General features: G+C 55.0%; 1 protein-coding gene across 7 annotated transcripts in view; it reads right to left on the reverse strand.

Annotated features, from left to right (window-relative positions):
* Positions 1-25,993, reverse strand: part of AGRN (agrin) — a 172,498-nt gene that overhangs the window by 59,169 nt on the left and 87,336 nt on the right. For 5 of the 7 annotated variants that reach the window (XM_059716564.1, XM_059716563.1, XM_059716565.1 and 2 more), the window contains one exon: positions 21,662-21,709. In XM_059716564.1, the coding sequence (XP_059572547.1) occupies positions 21,662-21,709 (48 nt within the window). Of the gene's footprint in view, positions 1-21,661; positions 21,710-23,659; positions 25,662-25,993 lie in introns of those variants that run through there. The other 2 variants (XM_059716566.1, XM_059716567.1) reach the window with 2 other exon arrangements.

The raw sequence follows: 25,993 nt of genomic DNA on the forward strand, positions 1-25,993 counted from the left end.
TCTCCTGGCAAAGGTGACCACCACCAGCATGGGAGATTATAGAAATCAGAAAGGGAAATGGGAAAGAAGAAAGGAGAAAGAGGTATTATGACCCCTATCTGGGAAGCTCCGTAACTCAGAGCACGTGCTAAGTGCAATTCTCTCCAAGAAGATGGCGGCATGTGCACAAGTGCTTTGCTGAATCAGAGTGCAAAGTCATAGCAAGTATGGTAAGAAATGTTCTCGGGAGCCCCCGTCACTGTAAATGTGCAGCAGATGGCATGTTAGTAAATACCGAGCAGCAGGTGTGGTGTATCTGCCGGCAAGGACCCCACCGTGTTTATGTCCGGCAGCATTTGTTAAAGACATTGAGTTTGCAATTAAAAATCTCCATTATTCAAGGGGCTGCCGGTTCATCATCTCTCCCTATGTTGCTGCTGTTTGTCATGAAACGCCTACCTGACACCACCATGCTGAGCACCGCGCTGCTCTATAATACAAGAGGCAGTCCCTGCCTACCAGATAGTGAGATTACAGGCAACAGGTGGATGCGATACATCTGGGGAGAGCACTGGGTAGCTACAAGATGATACTGCCCTGCACAATTAGCAGTGATTGGAGCCCATTAGCTGCCTAACCATACATGTAAGATAGGCATAAATCAATGCTATATAGAGGAGAGGGAGGAAACCTTCCACCCTCTGTGACTGTCATGGGCTCCCTTGCTATATATCCACGTCCTTCTCCATGGGTGAGCCTGGAGACCCCTCAATATAAAAAAAAGGAGCCGGGAACTAATACTAGCTCAGTTCACCCTGGAAAGAAGAGGCTTATGATTTTAAGAGACGGGCTGGATGTCTGTGTAAGGGAGATGCCCTCCTTCAACAGGCCAAGAAGCAAGATTCTCGCATGTAAAACTCTGACCTAGGTTATAAGGAGGTTGTAGGGGTCTTGTCCAGCCTTTTGGGAGTAGGCAGAGCTTGGGGAGGTTCACCAAGCCGAGGTGAGATGTCATAGTGGCAGAAATGCTAGAGCCCTGTCTGTATCCCCTGTCAAGGATGGGGACCGAGGACTTGTGGGCTGCAGTCTCCTGGGAGATCTCGACCAAGCCCCAGCCTGTCGTGCCTCAGTTTCCTCATCAGAGAAATGGGGGGGATTGCATTTTTGATCACCACCCATCAGTCTGTGGGTGCTGGAGGGATAACTGTTACCATCAAAAATGATAGGGGCAGAAACGTTTTCACTGGCTCCAGCTCAACCATGGAGCTCCTCCAACGGCAGGGAGTCAGGGACACGGGTGCATTCAGCAGCAAGGGGAGATCTCGTAGGGAACGGAGGAAGATCACCGCTGTGGGCTGAGCTTTCCCCAAGCCTCCCAGGTGGCTGAAGAGGCAGGGGGAAGCAGCCCAAGTAAGACTATCGATACACCCCTCGGCAGGGAACAAAAGGGACGGCTCCGGCAGCTTGTCACCGCACTGAATCTCAGCCAAGCTGCCCTGGGTCTCTTGGCTCTGCTGGAGCCAAAAAGAAACGTGCCTGTGTCGGGGGTGAAGCCAATTGGTGTCAGTACAATTTATTTGCACTGATGGGTTTGCTGTGGTGGGGAAAGCTGCCATCGCAGCCACACACGGGTGAATCCACCTTCCCTCTCCATTGCTTCCCTCCAACTCCTGACCCTGGGCTTGCTAACAAGAGGGAGCTCTGGGTGACAGGGGGAACGAAAGGGTCTCCTCCGACTGGGCTCATCCTGGCTAGGCCATGCTTGCTGTGTACGCTGCCCAGCCCATCTGAGATGGGAGTGTGAGGATTTCCCCCCAGGAGATGAATGGGCAGTCGAAGGAGATCTGGACTTTCCCGTGAACATCCAGTACTAGGAAAGGTCGTGCCACTTTTCCGGCCTGCCACAGCGGGCCAGCTCTCGTTCTTCAACAGCCTGTTTCTGCAGCACCAGCCTGGCAACAGCTGGAGCAGTGTTTGCCTTCTCCCTCCTGCCCGAAAACCACCCCCCTCCCTCCCACCAAGGCAAGCAGATGGAGGAATGAGCACGGATATCGTTAGCGTATCCATTTACTGCACGACAGCCGGCCCGACAGACCTCGCCTGGGCGGGTGGGCGGTTGCACAAGGCTCCCGAGGCAAAGACGGCCCCCGCGAGGGCATCGCATCCACTGGTCGGTCACGGGGAACAAGCAACAAAAGTGACCTATGGAAACACATACCGTCTGGTCCCTATGGAGCCCTGGGGCAGCGAACCTGTGGGAGCCCCAGAAATAACAGAGAAGCAGGGTTTGGGTCCCACAGTTACAAGGGACCCAGAGTACAGTGGGGGAAGTACTTTTACCCTCCATATGATGCTCTCAGCTGGAGGCACAGATAAGATCCTGTGCCCGCAGTGAGCTTGATGCTGCTGGGTCGGGGGGCTTTGCTGTCCCTGGGCACGGAGGCTGCAGGGCTGATACTCTCTGCTTCTGGTAAAGCACAGGCAGTGGCCAGGTGATACCCCCTTGCTTCACATCATCCTCTTACTTAGCCTCATGCCTGGAGCCAGAAGGGTGATGGCAAAAGCCATCCTCGTGCCCCGTGTCAGGCTGAGGTAGATGGAAACCACGCAGCTCCAAAGTCCTGTGTCTGGGGCTCTTGCTCAGCCTCTCCTCCAGACCTGACAGAGCATGATGGGGAAGCTGCCCGGTCTGCTTCCACCTCACCCTACCCCTTGCACCTCTGAAGAATGAAGTCTCTGTCCCCTGCTCTCCAGGGACACCATGCCGGCCTCCGTTCACCCCCAGAGGCAGTGGCTCTACTATCCAGCTTAGAAGCCAAACCACGCCTCCAGCCCAAACAAGCTATGTGGCTCATCTAAAAGGCTGCCTGGGCACACAGACCCCAGGGCTGGCCCAGCATCCAATGCTTTGCCTCTTGAGAGCCCCCGACCCAGAACTGGAAAGCAGTGTCTCGAGTGGTTAGAGCAAGCACCTAAGAGATAGGACTCTTGGGTTCCTTTTGCAGCTCAGGCAGGGGCTATGGTGCAATGATTGACTTGGGGAAAAAAGGGGTGTCAGGAGGCCTGACTTTCTAGGCTCCGCTCTGCTGTTGATTTGCCATCAGGCTCCATGCCTCAGTTTCCCCTTGTACGGAATAAGTGTGAGAACAATCTCCCTGTTTGGAGACTGCGGGGATGAAAAGCTCCATGTGAGCATTATGGATTAATCCTAGCCCGGCTTTGTCATGTACTTGGAGATCCGGAGGCGAAAGGCTCTGTGTAATAAGCCCAAAGTGTTTGTGGTAATGCGTATGATTATTGTTATTAAGCTGGAGAAACATTTTGGCATTTTAATGCTTAAATTGCTCTTTTCCTTCCACTGGAAAAGGGAAGGGGGGAAAACAACACCCAGACTCCTTGCTGGGAGCTCGTTACACATGTGTACACACACACACAGGTGTGCACCTGTGTACTCTCTCTCTCTCTGTCTTGCACACACACACACACACACAGTAAGCTTTTCCCCTGTTGCCTCCCAGATCCCGTTGCTGAACCTGAACTGCACCTGCCCCATTGTAGCTATGAGCAGCAGAAGGCACGGCCAGACACAGGTGCACCTGGCTTCAAACCACCAGGTCCTCAGCACACACAGCTGCCTGCTCCTTGTCTCTAATCAAGGGCTGGGAGGAATGGGTGGGGGGAACGCCCAGAAACAGCAAGACACCATCCCAACCATTTCTCCCCTTCCCCAGCTGGGCTGTTCTGCTGAAGGCAGCAGCGTACGCATTTGCCAGCCTGGACTGGCTCCAGATCACAGAGGAGCTTGTCCCCTCACTGAACAGGCTGAGAAAAACAATCAGAAAAGCACAGCGGGAAACTTGATTAAAACTCATGGGTGGGAGATAGGAGGGTGGGATTTACCTAGTTCCATGGCTTAAAACGCCTCCGATGACAGCAAAGGAGGGAGCACTAAAAAACCTACAGACACAATGCTTCGCTCCGGATAAACTGCAGCTTTGGGTTCCTTCAGTCAGGAGGGTGGGCAGGAGGAAGGGCACAAACGGGTCCCGGGGCCCAGAGGAACCCCCGGCAGCACAGTGCGGGTAGCTGAGGCCATTCAGCATTTCCAAGGACCTGCTGGGAATTGAACCGAGACTCTCAACCACATCACGGGCTTGCAAACAGCTGCCACATGCCAAGTACTTTTGCTTGGTCTTTTTGAGAGATTGAGAGCTGAAAGGCCCCAAATTCCCGCGCACACAGCCCTCTCCTGTCATACACTGCCTGTGCCTGCTCTGACGTTCATCCTGGATGTGATGGTTGAAGTGCACAAGCCCTGTATGCCGCCAGGTTTGTCTGCACTCAGAAAATGCACTGGAGTGGAAATGGTGGAGTTGCTGGCTTTTAAGGAGGACAGCCCTGGTGAGTTCAGGTTGTGGTGACCGTATGGCTGATTGCCACCAGTTAATACATTTTTAACCAGGGTTTGTCCGGGTCAGTGATTGTCCAACCAGGGTGCCTTGAGATCCTTTCAAGGGTGCCCTGGGATGCCACACAAGATTAGCACTGTTAGGTGTGCAATCATGATTCACAACATAAACCTGGAGATTTCACAAAGGAATCTGCAGCGCTAAAAATTTTCTGACCTGTTGCGCGCTGAGTGCTTTGCTAAAGAAAAACTGCTCTATTATTTTTCCATAGTCAAAAATGAGTGAAAACTAAAAGCTGACATTTTCTGAGGGGGACCTCAAGTTTATCCAGGGAAGCCTTGCATCTGAAAAGGTTGGTGCTAAGTCATGTTTAATGTTGGCTTAGCCATCGCATTGTCTAACTTGGTGAGTTTTCCTGCTACAGCCTGGCCTCCGCACCTACTCATCTAAACAGAAGTTGGATGCATGTGTAACCCAGGTGGATGTGTAGTACAGGTTCCTGTCCACATAAGACACACACTTATTGCAGCCTTTGCTCAAGTAATAGCAGCTCCTGCTTTTAGCTTACGAGGTACCCAGTGGATCGGTCAACGTGGCAGCTATCACACTAAGGCCAGTAAAATGGTCCCGATAGGCCAGTATTACTGTTCCCATTTTACAGGTGCAGAAACCAAGGCACAGAGAAATGAAATGGTCACCGGGCAGGTTGGTGGCAGAGCCAGCAATCGATCCTTGATCTCAGACCTGTGTCCTGCGTACTAGGCGTCCCGTGTTAGTTCATGGGAATCACCGTGTGGTCCCTTGCAAGCCCAGCCTGTACAGTAGCCACACTAACCCCAGCAAGACGGTCCCGACACACATGCAAGAAGCAACAAGCATCATGACTCAAAGGGTCTGCATGGATAGTATCAGGCATGCCAAGTTTACAACAGCAGCATACCACACCATGTCACATCATACGGTGGAGCCTAAAAAGGGACTTACATGTGTATGAGCATCCTGCAATCAAGTAGGGCAAAACTTGGGAATTGCCCGAAGCTTTCAGGGGCTGGGGGAGGATCAGGCCTGGGCAGCAGCAAATGTTTCTTTTTTTCAAAGATCCCGCTGAGATAAAAATTCATACAACTAGTCATAAATACACTTATGCCAAAACCGCACCCTGTAACAGCTCGGTGGGCCAGTTCCCCTTGGATAGGGTGCTTCTATGCACAGAGTTTGTCCTGACAAATATTTCTTTGTACACTCACTCCACCACCTCCATTGCTATCCCGAAGTGCCCGGCCCGACTGGCTTTCTGAAGTCAAAAGGAGTCTTTTCACTAACGACAAAGGCCTCTGGACTTTTGTTTACTTGGCCAAAAACCACATTGTCCCTTGGAACGGAGAAATCTTGGCAAGAAAGAGACCGAATGCGTGCAGCTGAACTGAACGAGCGCTAGGGGTAGAAACAGCAATCAAGGTGTTTGGCGGTGGAAATGAGAAGGCAAGAGAAGAAATGTTTTGGGTGACACAAAAGAGCATAATTATCAGGACAAGGATGAAATTAAGCAACGGAAAATCCAGGCTGGATGCCAAGGGCTGTTTCCTCTTAGTTAACTCTGTCAGACCGAAAACTACTCTTCTCTTCTGCTGTGGGAAGATCAGTTATTTAAAGCCAAACTGGACAAGGCTCCTGGAAATACGCAGTAGAGAACAATTCTGTACTGGCTGGAATAAGCAGCAGAGGAAAAACAGCTGAGATGATCTAATGAATCTTTTCCAACTCTAATGAGTATTGATGGCCAAACGTGCATATCTCTGCATCTCTCTTCCCAGCTAGACTGCTCTGACATGGAGATTGTCCAGGCACATCCAGCACAGCAGATCAGAGGGGCTAAACAGGCAGCCCTGGCATCCTGGTCCACTGGAACCGAGGACCAGCTGCACTGCATCCGGCCAGCGACCACCCGAGCCAACAGCGTGCCTCTTGAGGGACACCAGCACCAGATGCTACAGGAGTGAAGCCACTGTAACAGGACAATATAGGCAGGATCTAAACATGAGACATGTTTTCCTGATACTAAATGAACGATTATCAATTATCTAATGTAAAGAACCTCTTTATCCTCTGCTGGGACACCCCTTCTTGCTTTGCCTCCCAAGCAACTAAGGTGTTGTTGGGGGGGAGGGCAATGGGTGAGGCTACCGCTGTGCTTGGGTCTGCAGCCTTCCTCGTGGCACATCGCAGTAAGGATGGCTCGTAGAGCCCTGGACACCACCATCCAACAAGCAAAGCCATCACCAGCCCTGCATCGGAGGGAGCGGGCAGCGTGCGGCTCCTTCGGGATGAAAGCAAAAGAAGGAAAACCAGAGGCCCGGCGTACCGGCGATAGGGAAGGAGCCATGTGTGCATGTGAGACAAGGAAGGGAAAGGCCAGCATGAATTCTGCATGAGACCGAGGTGGATGTTGCCATGGAGACTCGTTAGTCCGGAGCTCCAGCTGAGACTCTCATCTGTGCACATTTAGTCTTCACTCGGGCCCACCCTCCCTGCCATCAATATTAATTACATCAGCCGCGGCTTGTTTGGCGAGAGGGAAGGAATCCGCCGCTTTTGCAGCGGCGAGGAACAGCTGGAAGCCACCCTATTTAAATAGGCTCCAAGCCTCCAAGAGCACGGACCAGGAGAGCGCCACATCTAGGCACGCCGGCAGCGGCCGCGGCCACGGAGGTCCCGTGGCGGCGCACGGCTGGAGCCGTGAGGCCTGGCAGCTCCTGCGAGCCGGGCTGGAGAGTCACGAGGGGAGCGAGTTTGGGGGCTTCATCTGCTGGATGCCGCTGACCTCCCCATTGGTTGCTGCGGGGTGCGGACCCTTGCTGAGGAGTGAGAGTGGGGCTAGCGAGGAGATGCACGCGTGTCTGGAGGGAAGAGGTCTGTGTGGTTACTGTGCAGGCTGGGCTTGCAAGGGACCACACGGTGATTCCCATGAACTAATACGGGAGGCCTAGTATGCAGGACACAGGTCTGAGATCAAGGATCGATTGCTGGCTCTGCCACCAACCTGCTCGGTGACCATTTCATTTCTCTGTGCTTTGGTTTCTGCACCTGTAAAATGGGAACAATGATACTGGCCGACGTATGAAAAGCACCAGGTGGACCCATGTGTGACATCCTGCACCCACAATGTTAGCACCACACGTTGCATGTGTGACTGCCATATGCCCGTTCCACCTGGGTTGTGCTGAGCTCGGTGGCACTAGCAGCTCCCCAGGGGAGGTTTGTACAGTGCCCGCATGAGGCTAGGGCATCTCCCTGTCCCCCAGAGCGATGCACAGGGAACAGGACTCTCCCCACCTTTGCTTTTCCCCATGCTGTCTGGGCAGAAGAGCTGGCCTCTGCCCTGGCCATGCTGAAGCACAGGAAAAGAGATCGTGGTGGGCAGAGGCAGGGAGGGCGAGACGTAAGGGCAGATGGAGGAGAAGGGAGACGGACAATTAATTTACAACAGAGCAGGAACACACACACATCTGTCATCCGGGCAGTCACACGGGGGCCGTGGCTGTTGTGCTGGCCTATGCCGTGCACTTCTAGCGCACTGGGAGGCATGCAGACAGTGAAGTATAACACAGCTCCAAGCCTTCCACAAGTTACATTTGTTCCCGTTACCCCATCCATCTTCCAGCAAGAACAGCAAATAAGCCAGACCCGCTGAGCGCCCTGGTCCATTTTTACGGCCTCTCTCCTCTCCAAATTCTTATCAAGGTCCCGTCGACAGCACCACTGACCTGGGAAAGGCAGCAATGGCCAACCCTGATTTTAACACGGAGCCCTGCGAGTAGGCTGTCCGCTCCGTTAAGGCAGGATCCATGCCATTAAGGTCCCGTCTGAACAATAAGCAAGGTGCTTATCCTTACTGGAAGAAGGCCTGCATGGCATGTCACCTTCCACCAGCTCTGGGTGATGCTTAGGCTGCTAAATGAGATGCCCCAAGCATCTCACTCCAAACGCAACCCTGTTACTTGGTGCTGATCCCCGGAAAACCATGTGCATCCTCTCTGTACAGCAGCCTGGTAATTCAGCCCTCTTCTATGATGATCTATAGGTGCATTAGATTTCACGCACATCCACGTGATGCAGAGGGGGCAGCCCCTGGGCACCATAAACTGGCTCACACCAATCTCGGCCGCAGCGTTTTATAGCCCAGCTGTTGCGGGAGCGCTTTGTTTTTAAAAGCCGCCGCTATTAAAATTTAAACTAAGCACAGAAGCTGTGCAGATTCAGCACTCCGCTCGCTGCCGGGTCTTAAAGCAACCCGGTCCCTCCCAGGGCTCCACCAGGGACCGCGCACACATTAACCAGACAAAAGGAGGAGTGGGAAGAAAGCCGGATTACATATGTTTCAATAATTAAAGGAGGAGGGTGGGGGAGGAGGGGAAAAAAAGTTTATCCGGTTGGAAGATCTAAAGGCAAAGCCATCTGCATGCAGGCAGAGAGGGACGGGTGACAAAGGGGGTGATGCCAGGAGCCCCGGGGAGGGGCAGGGCTCGGCGTGGGAGGGGCTCCCGCCTTTGTGTTCTAGTTATCCAGAGCATCAGTCACTCTTGCAAATCCAACATTGTCTTAGAGTCGCTCTCATTAATTTGTCCCCAGCCCCCTTGCAAGGATGGCTCGGAGCAGGCAGCTTCTCATCGCCAGAAGAGAATTAATCAGGCTGTATCAGGGAGAGAGGCAGGGCGGGCACACGCTCTGCCACGGAGATGGCACACAGACGTCCCTGCAGACCCCCTCCACGTGCCGCCTCCTCCCTCCCCATCCTGCTTGGACATACACATGGACAAGAAGCAAAGAGCTGCCCCGAAGAAACGTTCAGGAGTCACAACAGGAGTGATGTGACACACATACAACGCATTCAGAGTCAATGAGAGATTCTCTGGCCTTTCAGCCCTGCATCTCCATGAGTCAATATACAGAAGTGGAGACAGGAGGACATGTGACCAGAGAGGTGACACTCAAGGCGAAACCCTAGCGCAAATCAAACCCAGCAGCTGCGTGCAGGCTGGAATTCAAAAGCAGGAGGCAACTTCCCCAGCCCCCCTGGACAGCAAAGCCTGCAGAGAACAGGAGGCAGAGGGAAAAAAAATCAGGTTTGTAACCTGTAAGGAACAGGGACTGGCCTAAGCGAAGGGCAGGAGAGGAAGAGACGGATAGGCTAGGCAAGGGGGAGGTCACACCCAGGCTTTTCTAATGAGGACTAGTTTAAGCTGGATGCTCAGCCCTGTTCAAACATGAGACCTGGCTCCAGTCCCAGTGAGTGTAGAGCAGGTAGGGCGGATGAGAGGCTTTTAGAAGCTCGGAGGGAGTCGTTCGCCCCAATCCGGAGCTGCAGGGGGTTGGCCGTGCCAGTCCCGCGGAGCTCTGCCAATGCACCTGAATCCCGACCCACACTCTCCCTTTGCTACAGGACTGAGAGGCTGCCCATTTTGCTCCATTAGGCAGTAATTTTGTGCTAAGGGCACTTGGCCAGTAGCAGCTAAATGGAGGCATTTAGGCAGAGCAGTGACCTTCAGTCGGTTCAGTGCCAGTCTCCAGGGCTGCGATACTCCAGGCGCTACCTCCCTGCAGCAGCCGGGCCCCCGCTACAGAGAAGGCCTTTTCTTTCCGGCAAGGTGCGCTCAGGAGGCTCTCATTCACACTGCACAAGCGCACCCCGGTCCACCTGGACGGCAGGTGCATGTGCCAGCACCTCCTCTCCCTGGCAAGCATTTCGCCTGTCACAAAAGTAATGAGCCGCTCACTGTCACCGAGAACCTGGGGAGCAGACGCCAGCGAGGCAGCTGCAGACTGTCCATGGGAAGCTGGCACCAGCGTCGCCGCAGGTGAGGGGTCTGCAAAGAACCCAAACTGCTTTCCCCACCCCGAGGTCCCGGCTGCACTGCCCTGGGGAAAGCAGAGACCGGCACGGTGGGGCTCAGGGCTCCCAGACTGGCCGCGGCTGGGAAACAGGAGCGAGGCGGGAGTGGGAAGAAGGGACTGAGGCACTGGGGCTCTGCCAGCTGGGTGCTTGGTCTGCTGGAGGGAACCAAATGCTGCCTGGCTCTGCTCCCACAAAATGGTGTGTGCAGCAGGGCCCCTTTGAGCAAAGGCACGGGGCACCAGCCTGGCATTTAAGAGAATTCACTTCAGCGCAAGCCTCTGCCACTGATCAGCCAGGAGTCCTTAGGCAAGTCCCTTTGCCTCTGTCTCCCCTGCTCCCCGCTTCAGTTGGTCTGCAAGCTCTCTGGCTTCATGGCAGGAGAAGCTGCCTTCAGCTGCTGCATCTCATTTCTCCCTGCACCTGAACCATCCCTCCCCAGACACCAATCCCCTGCCTTCTGCTCCAGACCAGACCAGACCAGACCAGACCAGACCACTCCACTCCACTCCACTCCACTCCACTCCACTCCACTCCACTCCACTCCACTCCTGCTCTGTCTAGCCTCAGTTTTTATACTGTGCCCTGTTTCCTGGCTAGACCCAGCAGAGCAGCCTACTCCACTCCTGCTCTCTGTCTATCCTCAGTTTTTATACCGTGCCCTGTTTCCTGGCTAGACCCAGCAGAGCAGCCTGTAAGGCAGGGGCAGCACCTGAACTACCACAGGCACCTGCAGCGCCCTTTGAAGCAATGAATGCTGTTAGCACCTGCACAGCTGCTTCCATCAGGAAGGAGGGTGCGGTAGCTTCCTCCACAGAGACAAAAGAGACCAGGTACTTGCCTTGCTCCCTCAAAGGGCTGGGAAGGCTTCATAGGGGAAAGCCATAGAAAAGATCCAGGCTCAGGGGAGGACTAAGTTGCCCCACAGGGTGAGGAGTGAGGCATGGTGCTATGAGAAAACTTATTCAGAACACCAGGCAGCTCCTTGTCAAACTTTAGATGAGCCAGGAAACAGCTCAGATGCAGTGCAAAACTGGAGGGAGGGTTATAGGAATATAGCCATCAGCCAGCTCCAGCTCCAGCCTGACCCAGCGAGTGGGGGAGAGGGAAGCGAGAGCTCCCTTATTTCTTTATGGTGGCTTTTTGGATGCATTTCCCCAAGATTTCATTGCTGGAAGGAGCATCAATCACGTGGAGGAACCTGAGTGCAAGGGAGGGCGAGTGGGCTGGAACCGGATTGAGGATCAGGTACGAGGAAAGGCAGTAAAGTCCTGACGGTTCTCCCAGCCGCCCCTTCTCCCCCGATAGTTAAACCTTGCAACATGAAAGTGCATAAATTGATCCCCAAGAGAAAAAGAAAACTTCGCTGCAAATGGAGAGGGAAAAAAAACACTCTCAAGAGATCAAAAGTGGTGTCTAATAACTGCTGCTACCTTATCTACAGCTCAGGTTTTTGAAGAGCTATGTTTAGCATCCATTCTCTCTCTGCAGCAACCCTAAACCAGTTTGAACTGGTTGAACAAAAGCAGAGGAGCTTATGGGGTGCACAGAAGAGACGGCACCCCACAACAACCCCCTGGGCATGGTCCCCGCTGCAGGAGGGAGCAAAGAGCCCAGCCTGGATGCAGCTAGCAACAAGCCTGCGGAGACGCTCGGGTGGGCCGTGTCCTGGCCCAGCTCTCTCCGCTGGCCGGGGACCCTGGCAGAGCGAGTCCCAAGCAGAAAATGGGAAAGCTCTCCAGCATCTCAGCACTTCACACAGGGTTTTGCTCACTCACCTTGCATCATATGATTATGAACCACACTGCTTTCATAGTTTCATAGATGTTAGGGGCTGGAAGGGACCTCACAGATCATCGGATCCAGCCCCCCTGCACTTGGGCAGGAAAGACTGATGGGATCAGATGATCCCAACAAGATGGGCATTAAGACGCTTTTTGAAGATTGCCAGGGTGGGTGACTGTACTAACACCTTTGGGCTGCTGGGCAGTGCTGGGATCTCCAAAATACACATGGGGAACTGACTGCCTCCAGTATACACATGGGGAACAAGCTGGGAACTCAATCTTATTCTTCCGGGTACCAGCCTATTGTAATCCCAGCTAAACTACCCTTCCTCTTTCTTCAGCCATAGACTGACGGACATAGGTATAGGTCCAGGGCTGTCTGAGATAGTCACCTCATCCCAATCAAACCATTGTCAGAGGTGGGGCAGAGATGATTTCTTTAGTGACCTTCCAGTGGGGCTCGTTTGTCCATCTCCAGCTCATGAACCGTTGCTTGCTAAGAGAGGTGTGGCCCACCGAGGAAATCAAAGACCTGCCTCTCCCCATTCATGAAACACCACTGCTGCAAGAGGCACCTTGTTAAGCTCCTTGCACATCCTTTAATAACCAAGATACTTCTGCCAGAACAAGACCAGATACTCTCTCTGCTCTCCTTTTCTACCAACCTCATCCCTACTAGAAGCAAAGCCCTAATTCTGTCTCCTATGATATGAGCCTGCTGCCAGGGGACTTAATTCATTATTACAAATAAAAGGTAGGCTGCAAGTCTCTGGCTGCAGGATCTGGGGAGCAGCTGCGCCCCACTACGGCTTTGGCTCATTAAACTGATGTAGCAATGCAAGTGCCCGGAACTGAGCCCTGAGCTCTGCCGTGGAAATGTAATGCAAGCAGATCAGCAGGTCAATATTTCAGTCTATATTTTAATAAAGTCTTGAGGAACTCGGAGGCCCTGTGTAATTAAAAGGAAGCAGCTGCAGGAGGAAGGGGAAGGTTGCAAGAGAGCCTCGTATAAAAATTTAACCTTGCCCAGCCAGGGAGAGCGATTCTTTTTTTTCCCTTTGAACGTGAGATGTGACAAAACTGTCACGCTTGGGTTCCCCTGACTTCCACAACGTGTCGCAGACACGCTGCACTCCCGTCTCTTCACAAGGGAAGGAAGGGCCGGGGCTCGGCCTCACGAGCTGTGCTGACCGCGGGCAGAACGTGGCTGTGTGTCTACAGCTGCGAGGTGACTAGGAAAACACAAGTGAGGCTAGGTGGGGCTGCCCAGAGAGGATGTAGGAGACCCCAACACAGTGTTATCTCATGGGAAGACCTCTGGGCTTGAAGGAGGGAAAATATTTTATGTCAGTGCTGGATTCTGTAGCCTGCCCAGTCATGCCAACAGCTGTGGGTAAAAGATGCTCTGAGATGGCCCCTGTGTGCCATGTTCAGCAACCCTGTACCAAAAGTCTCCTCGTCCTCCCCACCTTGACGGCGTACAGCAAGGGGGGCTCTGAAGATTTTATGGAGCCAACATGCTGCTGATGGCTCCAAGTTTCCATCCCCTTTTCCCTCATCCTCCATCCCTGCACTGCTCTTCCCCTCTGCCTTTCCCTGGCATGGGAAGAAGAGGTCACAGCAGCCACCCAGGGCCTCCAAGGAGCATCAGCGCGACTTATTGTCAAAGCCCTGTTGTCTGACAGAATTTGCTCCGTGGAGAACCGACAGAAGTGGACACAATGGCCTAAGGCCTTAGCAAGATGGATTACTGCTGGAGTGGATCAATGTCCCCCACTCAAGCTGCTGGAAGTCAGCTCCATGCTCCTCAAATGCTCTGTGTGTGTGTGAATGTACAGAGGGAATGGAGAGCAGTGGAAGAGGAGGAGGGTTGTGAAGGGGGGCAGCATGTCTCCAAAGAGGGAGTGGGGTTTCAGAGAGCATGCTGGAGAAGGGCAGGGGAAGACGAGGAGGGTTGTGAGTCCTCTCTGCTCCATTACACTAGCTCCGTGCAGTCTGGGCAATGAATTCACTTTGCAGAATCCCAACCTGATATTGGCTGGTGTCAAAGAGAAATAGGCTGGGATTAGCAGCCCAAGCCAGCAGGGCGTTTTCATGCAGCTGCATGCAGGGAAGGACATTGAAGAGTTTACAGGGTTTATTTTAAGTTTTATTGTTATGGCTTTCTTCCCCGTGGGACTGAGTCTCTCCTTCCCTGCCTCCACCCCAAGCAGGGGCAGAGAGGATGGAAGAGCTGCTGATTTAAACCTGCACAGGTCCTTAGGGGAAGCAGCTTGGGACTCCCATCCTAACCTTGGCTTAAACAGGAGGGTGGGGGTTGCAGGGAGAGTTTGAGAGCCAGAGGGGAGGCAGGGCACAGACCACCTGCTCCCCAAGGCCCTGCAACCACTGACCCTATCTCTGAAGAGGAACCCTGCATCCCAGATGCATCTGTGCTGGGCACCAGGCACTACTGCAAATGAGGGGCATTTGCTTATGGATTTGGGGAGGGGTGGGGGGATGCAGTCTCTTCTGTCTACTTGAACCCATGTCACAATTCAGCTGGGGGCAGCTGCACTGCCTCATTGCTCAGAGTGTCCCCAGATGCCACCAGGCTCCTCTTATCCCCAACCACACAAATCTCCACAGATGCTCCTCCAGCAGCACCAACACTGGCTGGTGTATTGCTAAGCCCCCAGCACCTGATCAGGGCTTGGACTAAGCTAGCTGGGACACGGTTCTTTGGGAATTTGTTATCCCTGTGCCCTTGAGAGCCCCTATGGAAGGACCTGCCTCCCACCTCTTAAGACTGAGATTTGCTACCACCCCAGCCATTTCAAGGGTCACTGGTGCAGGAAGCCAACTGAAAGGGGCCTGGTATGGCAAAGGGCCAGAGAAGATAAGGAATAGGGCCTGCTTTGCAAAGAGCTTTGAGATCCTGAGATGAAGGGCCCATTAGTGCAGCTGCTTTCCTCGGGGTTAATAACTCATGCCCCAGTAGTGCCTTAGGGCTCCATTGAGATCAGGCCAGGCTGTGGCTGCCAAACAGATGCTGTCAAAGACCATCACTGCCCAAGAGCACAGGAGGGGGGACTGTTATCTCCACTGTACAGACAGCTGAAGCCCAGCAAAGTTAATTGACTAGCTCAAGGCTAGAGGGTGATGCTACAGCAGAGCTGGGAGCTGGACCCATATCTGCCTTCTGCATCCCACTCTGGAGCCTTAGCCCCAAAGCTGCTGCTCCTCTCCAAGGACCTGTCCAGGCAGCAACCCATCAAGTTTGCTCCTAGCAGCTGCAGGCTCAACGTGGGCTGAACTCATCAGGAAGGGCAGGGGAGGAGGACTGAGCCCCTCGCAGGACTCCTTGGCCTGAGCCAGTGATGCTTCTCATTACCTCTTTGTCAATAGGTCACTGACCAGAGGAAGCCACAGAGGCTCATAAATTACAGGCACAAATTAATTTAGCAAGGCAAGAGAGCAGCATCTCCCCCCAGAACAAGACCAGCAATCTCACCGAAGCACAGCTCAGGCTTGACTTCCCCAGCAAACGAGACCCTCTGCCACGCTAATGGGCTAGCCCCTTCCCGGGCACAACGCTCCCCACCTCCTGCCAGCCACTCCCTGGCCTGAGTCGGCGGGCAACTTTCCATGCAGGGGGTGTTGTGGCTGCCTGGGAGAGAAGTGGAGGGAGAATGATGGCTGGCTCTGCTGACCCCAGGAGCAATTTAAATATAAATGTAATTACATTGATTTTCTTTAAGCAAATTTAGTGCTGGAGCAGAGTCCTCACAAATGGCAGGTCTCTGATGAACAATTACGGCACTAACGCATGGCACGTAGCATCCTGTGGCTCTCCCCCGCACCCACGTGCACACAAACACCCCTTGCCTTTAAAGCTGTTGAATATCTCATCAGCTAGCTGAATTTTCAATGCAAAAGGAAAAAAAGCCCTCCCCCCTGCCCCAACTCCTGCTGTATCCCCCATGCCTGTACACCCCCCCGACTTGAACCCTGCCAGTCTCCGCAACGCACACCTGGTATTTATGGGGCTGCCAGGCCAGAGAAAGTGGTTTTTCCAATATTTAATTTATCAAATGGCTCTTCACATCGTGCATTGCTGCTGGTTTTATGGGTCCATAAATAGGTGGTTAGCATGCTCCTCAGGCCTGGGGGAGGCGGGGGTGGAGACAATCACTCCAGCCAGCTCAACAACCCACCAGGAGACATAGCGGCCAGGCCTGTGGCTCCTGTAGTCCCAGCAGCTCCAGTGAGCAGCCCCAAGGCTTTCTGAGTGACAGGCAGGGAGCTGGGACAGCAGGATGCACCTGCCAGAGACCTGCAAAGGCTGGTGGCAAAGAGCCCAGGCCTCAGCCGCTTCCTGACGGTGCTGGGAGATGCTTTCCCTTCTCCTGGGGTCTGCATGGAGATGGTGACAGAGCTCTAGGGTCCAGAAATGGGGCCAGGTCTTCAACTCGGCGCATGGGCTTGTTCCACCTTAGCCACTCGTCTCTAATCGCTGCAGCTGGACCCTGGAGCAGGGACTCTGCCAGTAGGACTTGGCCTGGCCACACATTTGCAGGAAGAAAAATGCTTCTGATGGCAAATGTGAGAACCTGGGTCGGTGCTCCCCAAGCTTTTTGAGACCGCGAAAATGGGCATACAGGCCAAATAAGTTACCTACGGCCACAGAGGCTAGACCAGAGCTCCCTGCTCTGGGCTCAGCAAAGCCGAGAGAGCCGAGAGAAGCATGTTTCAACACCCCCAGCGCAGACAGTGGTGGTGGGTATGGGCAGGGCAGTCCTCTTCCTTACCCCTGGCAGGGGAAGCGATGGGGGCAGTGGGATGGGATGTGACAAGCCCTGGGCTCCACAGACCGACCCTGGGAGACAGCATGGAGGGAGGTCTGCCATTGCTCTGTGGTCCTACTGGTGAAGGGAGCTATGGGTCTTTTAGGGGGTGAAGCAGAGCCAGCACGAGACGAGGGCAAAGGGAAATTTTTCTGGGTGCCTTTGTCCTGAAAGGGGTGATGGGGAGAGGGCCCCATGGTGGGCAGAGTGGCGGTCACAGCCTTGGGGGGTGCTGGCATGGCTGGCAATGGCAAGAGGTCAGGCCTGCAATGCCCTGCTGGCACAGCACCCATCCAGGTTGCTAGACCCCCTCCTTTCCATGACTCTTCCCCAGAAGAAAATGGACTGAAAGCAGCAGCAGAGGGGGTCTCCCAGCAAGGGGGTGCAGAGGGCGGCATCTGAACTCTCAACTGCAAAGGCGCCCTCTGCCCCTGCACCCATGTACGCCTGGCAGAGCTGCATGTCACTGCCGCTGCCGCTCCGGTCCCTTGCGAGCGCCCGTCAGCTGCCAGCTGTGCCATCCACACAACGCACAGATCTCGCTACCAATTACCCGAGCAGAGACAGCTTTCAGAAACTCTGCCGAGCAGCCCCTGAGGGGAGGAGCGGGATGCCGAGGAGATGGCGAGGGGGGAGCGGGGTGGGGGGAGGCCGTCTCAGGCTCCGTCTAACTCCGGAGCCAAATGCCTCATCCTATCTATTCCACCTGACTGGTCAGAAGCGAACCTCCTCCTGCCCGCAGCCCTCGCTCACACATTTCCATGGTTTAAAAAGGGGCTTTGTTCCCTTTGCCCTCAGCCCAATAAAACAGCTCGGTCTCACACACACACAAGTCTCTAGTGACGGATGCTGGAGAAAAAGAAACATGCCCCCCCCCCTCCTGCCTACTCGTAAGCATTGCAAACAGGGAGGGAGGGGAAACCCCCACCTTCTACCACCCACCGTCTATATTGCACTGCAGGGCACATGGCGAAACCCAGGTCTTGCACCCCTCCCCTTTGCACCACACCTGCCAGAGAAAACCTCAGCACCTTTCTGCTTTCAGGGGCAGGCGGCTGAGGCCAACGCTCACCCCATTTCCTGCTCCCTATTCAGCTAAGTGGGTCCACCCCTTCACCCTGCCACGAAAGAGAAAGAGGGTGAGGAGTTAGTCTGCTCAGAAGCCCTGGGTGGTGGGAAGGGGACTGCCTTTGCTGACCTCAGAGGAACCATATGAGTAAAGCCTCTCTGAGCCCGTGGATGCTCTCCAGGGCAGCAGCGAACCATCCCCGATGCCTCCGCCCGTGCAGGAGTAGCAGCCGCGTTACAGATCTTGGAGGAGAGCCCTGATGAAACCGTATTAATGGCCTCAGTGTGAAGGGAGGGAGGCACCGCTCCATAAATCAATCTGTGGTTGAGGAGTTTTCTAGGGTAGAGCCTTGTTTGTGTAAAAAACACATTATTGCTAATTAAAGATGCCTCCGTGCCGGCTTGTCAAACCCTCTGTTTCCAGCAGCTGGCTCTGGACCGCTTGGGGAGCTGTCGCAGGAGGGGGTGGGGATGCTCGAGATTCGCTGTGCACTTGTACTCCATCTTCCTCCCCCCTCAGCGCTCGGCGGGGAGCAAGGGGCAGGAGGAGCCTTCCTTACAGACAAACGGGACTTAAGTATTCCCAGGTAAACACCCAGTTCTCTTGGATGGCCCTTCCCTGCCCAAGGTGTATGTGTATCCAACCATGGGTGTCACCATGCAGAAGAAGACACCAATCTCTGGGCCAGATTTGCACCCCAAGGTTTGCAGTCAGCCCCACCTTTGCTCGATCAGGTCTCATTAACACCCGTGACTAGGAGGTGTTTAAAAGGCAACAGGGACTATTTGCTGCCCTTGATTATCCTAGGAGAAGGTGGTAAGAATTCATGTGTCCTGCCAGGCTGGTCCATGCATGGGAAAGAGGTTGCTCCAGACCAGCATCCGACTTGGAAGATTAATGATACGACGTGAAAGTCATGCGAGATGGGAGAGTTTTGCTTATCTAAAGAGAAGCGGGGATGTGTTGGGGGCGGGGTGGGACAGGCGATCCCTGTGGAGGGGGCATATGGGATGGAGCAGTTGCTTAACTTTCCGGGAGCTGGGCGGCAACTGGTCCGTGCCAGATTCTCCCATCTCTCTCTCTCTAGTGCTATAGGGAACCAAGGGTTTAAAAAAAAAAAGAAAAAAAGAAATCAAAACAAATCTCAAAACTTTAGGGTTTCGGGATTAAAAAATACAGAGCCATGGCTCCCCAGCTGGTGGAGGTGGGCACAGCGCCACCGACATTCCTGTGCCAGGTCTCCAGCTGGTAGGAATGGGCACGGCGCCATTGGAGTCAATAGAAGGAGGCCGATTGTAGCAGGCGAGGATCTAGCCCTGAATTTAAAGAGGTAGCAGCCTTAAAGAGAGGAGCAAGAGCAACCTGATCAGTCTCTCTGCTCCCCGTTAGTACTGCGCTGATGATGTCCCCTTCCAGGAGCATCTGCCCCCCGCATGAGCTGACATGGCCCTTGCCTCCCTCTCCCCCCCTGCATCTGTCACACTGGGATCTACTGTCCTTGAAAAATCAACCCAGCATCTGCTTGGTGTGGGGAGGAGGAGAGAGGGGAAGAAGCCATGCACACCAACTCCTTGGTGTCTTCAACACTCAGCAAGGTGTGAAACAAGTGAGAGTGGAAGGGGTTAAATGGCTTACAGCTGCTAATGGAAAGAGATGGATCACATCACCCCCTTCTTCAGGTTACCACACCAGTCTGCCCCACTATGGGACCACCGCAGTCTGTGGATGCCCTAGGTTCATCTTACAGCACCAAACCTTTCATTGGACTAGGGAGACCCACGTAAAGCCCAAGCTACCTAATAAACCCTAAGACCTGGCTAGACCAAGCCTTGGCTGGGACAATACAGGTGGAGCTGGTCCTGCAGAGGGTTGAGCTAGACGTGACCTCCTGAGGTCTCTTCCAGCCCCCATTTTCTTTGATTTTACCTACAAACCTGAAGCACAGCCCTCATCCGGGGACAATCTGAGTGTGTTCACAGTCCTCCCAAAATCAGTGGACTACGTACCAAAAAAGCTAAGTGAGTTTTTGTGAGATTGGGGCCCCTGCTTATAAGCAGGTTAGGGGCAAGAGATACCACCAAGTTCTCTGACACAGGATAAAGAGACAAACAGAGCAAAGACATCGCCCCCCACACCTTTCCAATCCCCTTGTACTGTGCCCCACATCTTCACAGGGGCAAGGGAGGAGTGCTGCACTTTTGCAAGATGCATTCACAACCTTTCAGGCTCAGGAACAGAGGCCCCTTCTGACAATTCAAAAAAGCTTATGTCTTTCCATGGCATGATGGGGGACTGTGATTTTATAGGATCTGTCATCTGCATGGGTTTGGTTATTAATATTTCAGAGCCCTGAGATGGGAGTTACACCTACGTTAGTTTTTATTTTTGCATTAGATGTCTTTTCTGGTCCAATTATAGATTAATCACATTTTATCTCGCATCCGTTTCTCCCCCGCCTCCCTGCCCACCCCCACCCAGAGAAAGAGAGAAACTTGCAAGCTATTAATTGGCTGCAGCTCTCTACCGGGTTTATCATCTGTGCACATGGAGCTGTGAATAGCAGCGAAGGGGATTGAGCAGCATGTGGGGAGAAAGTAAGGCGTTTTTCTACCAGGGAAATAGCATTAGGCTCTGGGAGTTGGATTGCACTGAACGCTTGTCAGGGATAAGGATGGCAATGTGAAGCCCCGAGCTTGGGAAAAGTAAAAGAAAGGAGATAGCAAAGAGTCTGGATGCAGAAATCTCAGGGATCCGTCAAGAAAGCAGGGGAAGGAAGGGCGAGCTCAGCTGGGCACTTGTAAGGATTCAGCTGCTTAGCTGCCAGAAGAGACATCTATGATGATGGTGGTAAAAGGGACCTGATGTCCAGCTGCAAACCTGTTTCCATGTCATGTCTGATGCCAGGGAGCTACTCAGAGGCTTTACTAGGTGCTGCCTGAGCCAGATGGAGGAGTCTGTGCAGTGTCTGCGGGAGCAGCAGACAATTCAAAGAGGCCGTGGGCCAGGGTGACCCAACTTCCTCTCTCACCCTGTGGTTTGGATCCTTCCACTCAGTGCCTTATGCTAAGGACGCTCACCCTTCTCATTGCCCATCCATTACCCATCGGCACTTTGTGCATCTTTCCCCACCCCATGGCCAATGCCCGCTGGGGTAGAAGGCATGAATGTCACAGACCTGAACACTGCCCCTTATTCCCCAAGACACTCCACTCTGATCCACCCCATGGAAATAAATGTCTGAATGGGACAAAGCTTTACAAGGAAAGCAGCATGTAGAATAATATTCCCTTAAAGCTATAGATGGGTTCATCCCTCCCCTGGAAACCAGAAAATGATCCACAAAGGGGTTGAGTTTTCCCAGGAACAACAGCAGACACCGCAACCCTGCCCCTTGCCTGGGCAGGCTGAGAGAGGCTCCCACATCTGGGAAGTAGGGATGGCCCAGCCATCTCTGGCTGCAAGAGAGAAGGGGAGGGTGTGCGTGCGTGTGTGTGTGTGTGTGCTGTGTGTGTAGTGTGCGAGAGCAAGCTGTGGTTTTGCTCAGGGGAGAGAGGAGTGAGTCAGGCTGGGAAATAGATCACTGGGTCAGGGAGGCGCTTTTCCAGCAGTCAGCTGGAGGGAGCAGAAGAGGCTCAAGTGATTTGCTTTCAAGTGCATCCTGAGCACAGAAATCAAGCATTAGGAAGTGATCCCGTACTTACCATCTTGCGGCGTTGGCAGCGACTGGGGAAAATAGTTGACGGGCTTGTCTGCAAAGAAACAAACAGAGAGGGGAGATCAGAGGCTGCAGGGGTGTCAGCAGGATTCACACCCCCTCCCCGCAGAGGCACTGTCTGTATCCAGAGGATGAGATCAGCAGAGCTTTGCTCCCATCTTTCCCCCGAGCAGCTCAACCTTTGCACGTTGCAACCTCCTTCTCTAGGAGGCAGGCACAGAGTGACGAAGGGGCTGTCCCCACGGTCATGGGCAGTCGGGGAAAGAGCCCAGGAACTTCTGTCACCGCTCTAACCGCGGGCAGGAAAGATCCTGTATGCTCTCCTAAGACTCTTCCAGATCCAATAGGTCTGAGTATTTCCTGCAGAGCTGGATCTCTGCACCTGGTTGTGGCGGGGGAGAGGGCTACAGGTCTGGGAAGCGATGTCCTCCCAAATCCACTCCCTGCCGTTCAGCGGGGAGGTGACTTCTGGCTGCCTCTGGCAATTGTGTGTCATTCCACCAAGGCCGCCCTGCCCAGCTGTGATGCAAAACAAACTATTTATTACCTCTCCTGCCACCCAAGATGCCGATTCATCAAGTCATTCAACTTGATCAGCCGCCGGGTTTGGGTAGGCAAGGGGGGGACAGAAGGGGCTGGCGGGACAAATGAATGCGTAGCCTGGGGCACTGTGACAGGAGTGCTCTAAGCCAGTGACTGAAAGGGCCTGGGAGAGATCCCACGAACAAAGCCTTGTGGGTGGAAGTCCAGCACCTTTCCAAGCCTCCCCTAGAGACAGATCTCAACGGGGCCTTTGAAAATTGCTTCCTGTTGCACTGGATGTCACCATTCGTCCCTGTGTATCCTATTTCCTCATGGGATGCCCAGATTTACGTGGAGGAATCTGGTTTTGCACAGCTCTGCCATGTGACCTCCCCGAAGTCAAGAAGTCAGGGACAGAGGCAGGACCTGAAGCGGGGTTTTCCCGAACCCCAACACTTTAAATCCACTCTTTCCAGCCTAGCAGCAGCCGTATAAACTGTTGCTTGGTCCAGGCTCTGTCAGACGCGTCATTCTTTTAGCCCGACCTGCAAGTTCACCGCCTTCCCCGCAGACTCCTGCGTGGCAGGGTCAGATGCCCGCGGTTCAGCTCCCCGGCCCTCCGCACCCCTGGAAAGCCTTCTCACAGCGGGTGCTGGGGGTGTCTGTGACCGGGGTGGGCCAGAGATGCGATTGCATGATGGGTCTCTCCTCCACGGGCCGCAGAGCGACTACGGGCTGGGGAGGAGTGGCTGAGGGTGTGGGAGGGAGGGCTCAACATCTGTTTTGGGAGGACTGGCAGGTGCCAGGGGGGTAGCCACACACATGCACAGATCCGCGTGCACCACACCGTGATGCTAACGTCTGAATCAAGAAAGCAGGGATCTTGGGCTATAGCTCACTAGGGACTCCCCCTCCCTCCACCCACACGCAAGGCATATAACAGAGAGGGGTAGTGACTTCTCAGAACATGGCCCAGAGCTGACGCCGTGCCTCCCTCCACACGCACCAGCCCGAGCAGAGCTGCCGTCACTCAGGCTGCTATATGTGTCGCTCTCCTCCTTGCTGAGGGATGCTCTGGCTGTTTGGCCTATGTGTGGACCCAGAGAAGGGCAGAGGAAGCCTCCAGGCATGCAAGGAGCCCACAGCAGGTCTCAAAAGAGCAAGTAAGCATGCACCAGGCCAGGGGGCCAGTGCTGACATACACCCATCTCCACATCTGTCTGGCTGCTTGGAGCAGATGGTGCCTGGAGGGGTTAGAGAAAGCAGGGTACAGCCCTAAGGGGAAGGGAGGGCAGAGGGACAGGATCCTGTGGCTCAGCTCAGGGACCTGCACTGGTATCGGGGAGGAGACAGCAATGTGCGGACAGCTCCAACACCAAGCAGCAGCTCATCAGAGACCAAAACAAAGCAGCCTGCTTCCCACCCCCTCCCCGCCCCTGCCACGACGCCAAGAAACACCTACAGTTATTGAGGAAGAGCAGCACGGCAAATCCCAGGGTGGAGGTGGCCAAAAGGATGAGGCAAATGTTGCACGGGATCATGAAGTAGCGCACCACCAGGGAGACTTTGTGCTGGTACATGCGGTCCCGCTCCAGGGGCCCGGGCGCTATGGGGTACTGGCAGGCCGTCATGCCGCCGCTGGCAGGGGCGCAGCTTTCCACTGGCACATCCAAAGCAGAGGACCCCCCCGAGGGGCACAATACTTGCAGAGCCCCCAGGAGCTAAGTTTCCCCAGGGATTCCCATCCTCCGGCAGGCGCGGGCGGGTGGGGGGCAGGCGTGCCTCGGCTTCAGAAAAAAGAGTTTACCGCCACGCGCCCCATCTCTCCAGCCCGCCCTGCACCACGTGCGTTAGGTCCCAGGCCCCGACGGGGGACCCGGGGGGCTGACGAGGAGCAACTCCACAAGGACTAGCGTCTTCCCCGGTTCAAATCTCCCCCGAAGGCCAGACGCAGCGGGTGGGGGCCCAAGGACCCGCATCCACACGCCAGCCACGTGCCTCCCCAAGGTAATAGGAAAGAAACAGCCGCTGCCCTGAGATTTCCAAGCGGGAATCCAAGCTGTGGGATGAGACGGAGAGAAATCCCAACTGGCAATCACTTCTTAGCTCCCTGCTGGCCTGTCTGGCCAGCTCCTCAATGAGGGGCCGGCCCCGAGGAGGGTGGGAATCCACTAGGAACCAGCCCAACGCCTCCGTACAGAAGGAAAGTCCAGATTCAGGGGAGGGGCACAGCTGCCCTGTTAGTCCCCAGATTCAGACGCTGGCCTGATCTCGCCCCGGGGAAGCCCCGAGTGTCTTTGGTCCGTGTGTCCGTGCGACTGTAAATCCTCGAGGGGGCACGCCTCAGTCTCTGCTCCCCCTCGGCCGTGCAGAGGATGCTCCTTCCAGGGAGCTCAGCTCTCCATCAGCCCACACTGCAGCCCGGGGCAGGAGTTTCCTCTCCACGCTGACAGCGTGGCAGCGCGTCCAGCCCCACTGAGCTCCAGTTTCCTAGAGAGCAGCCGGCCTGCAGCCCTCCTCTGCCTCCGTCTCTCCCCGCACGAACGGGGAGCCGGTTCCTTCGCACCCTTCTGCCCCTCCTCCACGCGGGGGGCAACACTGGGGCTTAGCACGAGGGTCCGGCTGCTACTCCTCCTCCTCCTCTTCCTCCTCCCCGAGCCGGTGCCGCCGCCTCTCAGAGCCTGCCTGCAGGGCAGCACCGCCAGCACGGCTGGGACGGGCCAGCCCCCCTTCTCATGCCGCTCGGACATGCCAGTCCTTCGGAGGGAGAGTCCAGCTCCTGGCTGAGCCGGGCATGGAGGGAACCAAGAGCAGCCAAGCCCCTAGGAGTTCCCACAGCAGCCGGGGAGGGCAGAAAAAGGGCCCCGGAGCCCACCTTGCTGGATGTCCCTCGCCCAGCCAAAGGCCGGTGCAGCACAACACAACCCCTACCAAAGCAACGGCGTTACCTCCTGCTCCACGCACCCAAGTTTCTTTCTCAGCTGCCAGCCCCACGCCAAAGCAGGGAGGGCTGGGCGAGCCCAGGGTAGTGAGTTAGGGACCGGTCTGCACCCCTCTCTCCATCCGGTCTTCTAGGCACCCGGGCTCCTCTTCTAGGTTGCCCCTGCCAGAGCTTCGTCCCTCAGGCACCACAGGTCCCTTCAAAGCATCTCCGCACAGGGACAGAGGTGGAGGGGGGAACATAAAGGGCTGGTGTGGCGAGAGGAGGAGTAAAAGGAGCCCCGGCGACTCGGACGGCTGGCTGGATCCACGGCTCCAGCAGCCAGCAGCGTGCGGGAGAGGCAGACTCAAACAAAGGAGAAGAGGCTTTGGGGAATTCGCAGCCCTGGCTGCTCCGGGGAGTTCTTCGCTGGCGAGAGCACAAAAGGAAAGGGGAGGGTGCTTCGTGCCTCAGCTCGGCGCCTCTGCCCCTGCCGTGGCACCGGGGCAGAAACACCTGTGTGCATCTCCGCTCTGCTCCGCGATGGAAGGGGGTTGGGGGAGCCGCCGATGGACAGGGAGCTGCTGGGATATTCCACTCACTTCTCTCCCTCTCGCCACCCGAGAGCATGGAAAGCAGAGCAGCCCTCCACCCTCCTCCTCCCGCCCCCCACCGGCTTTCATTCGCGAACTAAAGATGTTGAGAGGGGGCGGAGACTGCACTGTCAAAACTCATTATGCCTCTGCTCCCACCCAAGCCCTGGGCACCTTCCACTGCCCCAACAGAGGGGCAAAGAGCTGCAGCCAGTCCCTGGCCGTTTGGGGCATCAGGGGTCCCCCCCCCCCATGCAGTCAGAGACCCCAGAGGAAGGAGCCT

This window comes from Alligator mississippiensis, chromosome 13 (assembly GCF_030867095.1).
Source record: "Alligator mississippiensis isolate rAllMis1 chromosome 13, rAllMis1, whole genome shotgun sequence".
Classification (NCBI taxonomy): Eukaryota; Metazoa; Chordata; order Crocodylia; family Alligatoridae; genus Alligator; species Alligator mississippiensis.